The sequence below is a fragment of the Gadus chalcogrammus genome, chromosome 22, assembly GCF_026213295.1.
Source record: "Gadus chalcogrammus isolate NIFS_2021 chromosome 22, NIFS_Gcha_1.0, whole genome shotgun sequence".
Lineage (NCBI taxonomy): Eukaryota > Metazoa > Chordata > Actinopteri > Gadiformes > Gadidae > Gadus > Gadus chalcogrammus.
This window is the reverse complement of record NC_079433.1, coordinates 564,198-565,955: the sequence shown is the minus strand read 5'-3', so window position 1 is coordinate 565,955 and position 1,758 is coordinate 564,198. Positions and strand designations below refer to the sequence as shown.

The 1,758-nt window shown below is 48.8% G+C and overlaps 1 protein-coding gene across 1 annotated transcript in view; it reads left to right on the top strand.

The window, feature by feature from the left end:
* Positions 1 to 229: 229 nt before the first annotated feature.
* LOC130376142 (glutamate receptor ionotropic, kainate 5-like) overlaps positions 230 to 1,758 on the top strand; it is a 14,757-nt gene continuing 13,228 nt past the window's right edge. The window contains exons 1-3 of the mRNA XM_056583362.1: positions 230 to 350; positions 613 to 941; positions 1,045 to 1,076. Of these exons, the coding sequence (XP_056439337.1) occupies positions 323 to 350; positions 613 to 941; positions 1,045 to 1,076 (389 nt within the window). The 5' untranslated portion in view covers positions 230 to 322. The remainder of the gene's footprint in view (positions 351 to 612; positions 942 to 1,044; positions 1,077 to 1,758) is intronic.

Here is a 1,758-nt window from a genome sequence, read left to right as displayed (position 1 = left end):
GTGGGGCTCGTCTCTGTAGTAGCCTACTACCAAAACGAAACTTGGTCGCTGCCAAGTTTCCGTTTCTCCTGAAACGTTAATTAAATCCTCCTCCTCCACTTTCAGTTCCCCCGCGGGGGGAAAGTCTTAGCCTATAGGAGGGGCCCACTGGGGGGGTTGGGGGGGGGGGGGGGGGGGTTGGGGGGTCGGCATTAAGCATTGAGCTTTAAACCCCAGTTTCTTCAGAAGCCCCTCACGCGGTTGGTTCGTTTCCCGCTGCCTCTGTCGCTCCTTCTCAGACTCGTACGGGACAACAAGCCTCTCGGACCCGCAGCGCGTTGCCATGGCAGCACAGACCCTCCATCTCGCGTGTGAGTGGACCAGTTCATCAGATGAGTCCAGACATTATTGATCCATTCATTATGATTATTGATAACTTTTCGGCCTATCGGCTGAAAGTTTGCAGAATATAGAAATAAAAATAAAACACAGATAGATAATTTTTCGCTCAAAAATGTTTTTCGCTCAGACAGACAGACAGACAGACAGACAGACAGACAGACAGACAGACAGACAGACAGACAGACAGACAGACAGACAGACAGGTCTCTGAGCCCTCCCTCTGTGTTGCAGGTGCTGCTGTCTGCCTCCTCCTCACGGGTTCGACTCTTGGTGCGGGGAAGAACTTCTCTGTACCATGTGACCTCGCCGACCCCGTCCAGGAGATAACGTGGTTCCATCTCCACGGGGATCGCGTGACGCCGCTGCTCTCGTTTTCACTCACCAGGATGAACCAGACCTCCATCGAGACGTACCACCCGAGGGCAGTCTCTACCGGAGACCTTCGGGACCAGCCGCCGAGTCTGAACCTGATCGCGGTTAACCGGTCGGACGCCGGTCTGTATTTTTGCGTTGGACGCAAACAGCAACTATCCGTCACCAGCCCCGTTCTGCGTCTGAGCGTCGAAGGTAAGACTCTGTCTGACCCCGGGGCGAGCGACTGTCAAACCCCGGGGCGCGGCGCGCAGCTGTATAGGACTGGCGGGCCGTGCATTTCACACCTAGGCCTTGACTGGTGTCCTGCATGAACTAATCCACCTCTTCATCATTATGACTTCACGGCTATAGAAACCATCAATATTACACAGAAATGCAGTATAACAGGGCGTTGCATAACAGATAGGTATCTCATGTAGCAAGAAGTCTATTTTCGTCTATTTTCACTGTAGCCATAGGCCTACATCATCTCCAACAGAAACGTCAATATGAACCTAATTAAATAACAAAAATACTAAAACGTTTAAATAAAATGAATTACTCAGCAAAACTACTGATTTTTGTACGCAAAGTCCATCCTCCTTTCTTTCCTCAAGAAGAGTTCGATTACACTGCTGTAGGCCTACAGTTTATCTGTGCGCTTCAGTTCCAACAATCAGTCCCTTTCTATCGCCATGGAGGCTAATGCTGAAAGTCGAGTCTGTCCAGTCGTGCTTCTGGACTAAGTTTTAATTCGCTACAGGGAATCGCGTTATTTATTTAATTATTATTCGCTTTATTTTAGTTTGTGCCGGTAGCTATCGATGCTATGCTGGCTCTGACTAGTAGGCCTACCTAGTCTCTGACCATCCAATCAAAGGATAATAATAATAATAATAATAATAAATACAATTTATATAGCGCTTAATATGGTACTCTAAGATTTGAAAGAAGAGAGGGTCGGAGAGACTTTGATGTGGGAGGGGAGTGAATTCCAAAGGGTGGGGGCAGCAACTGAGAAGG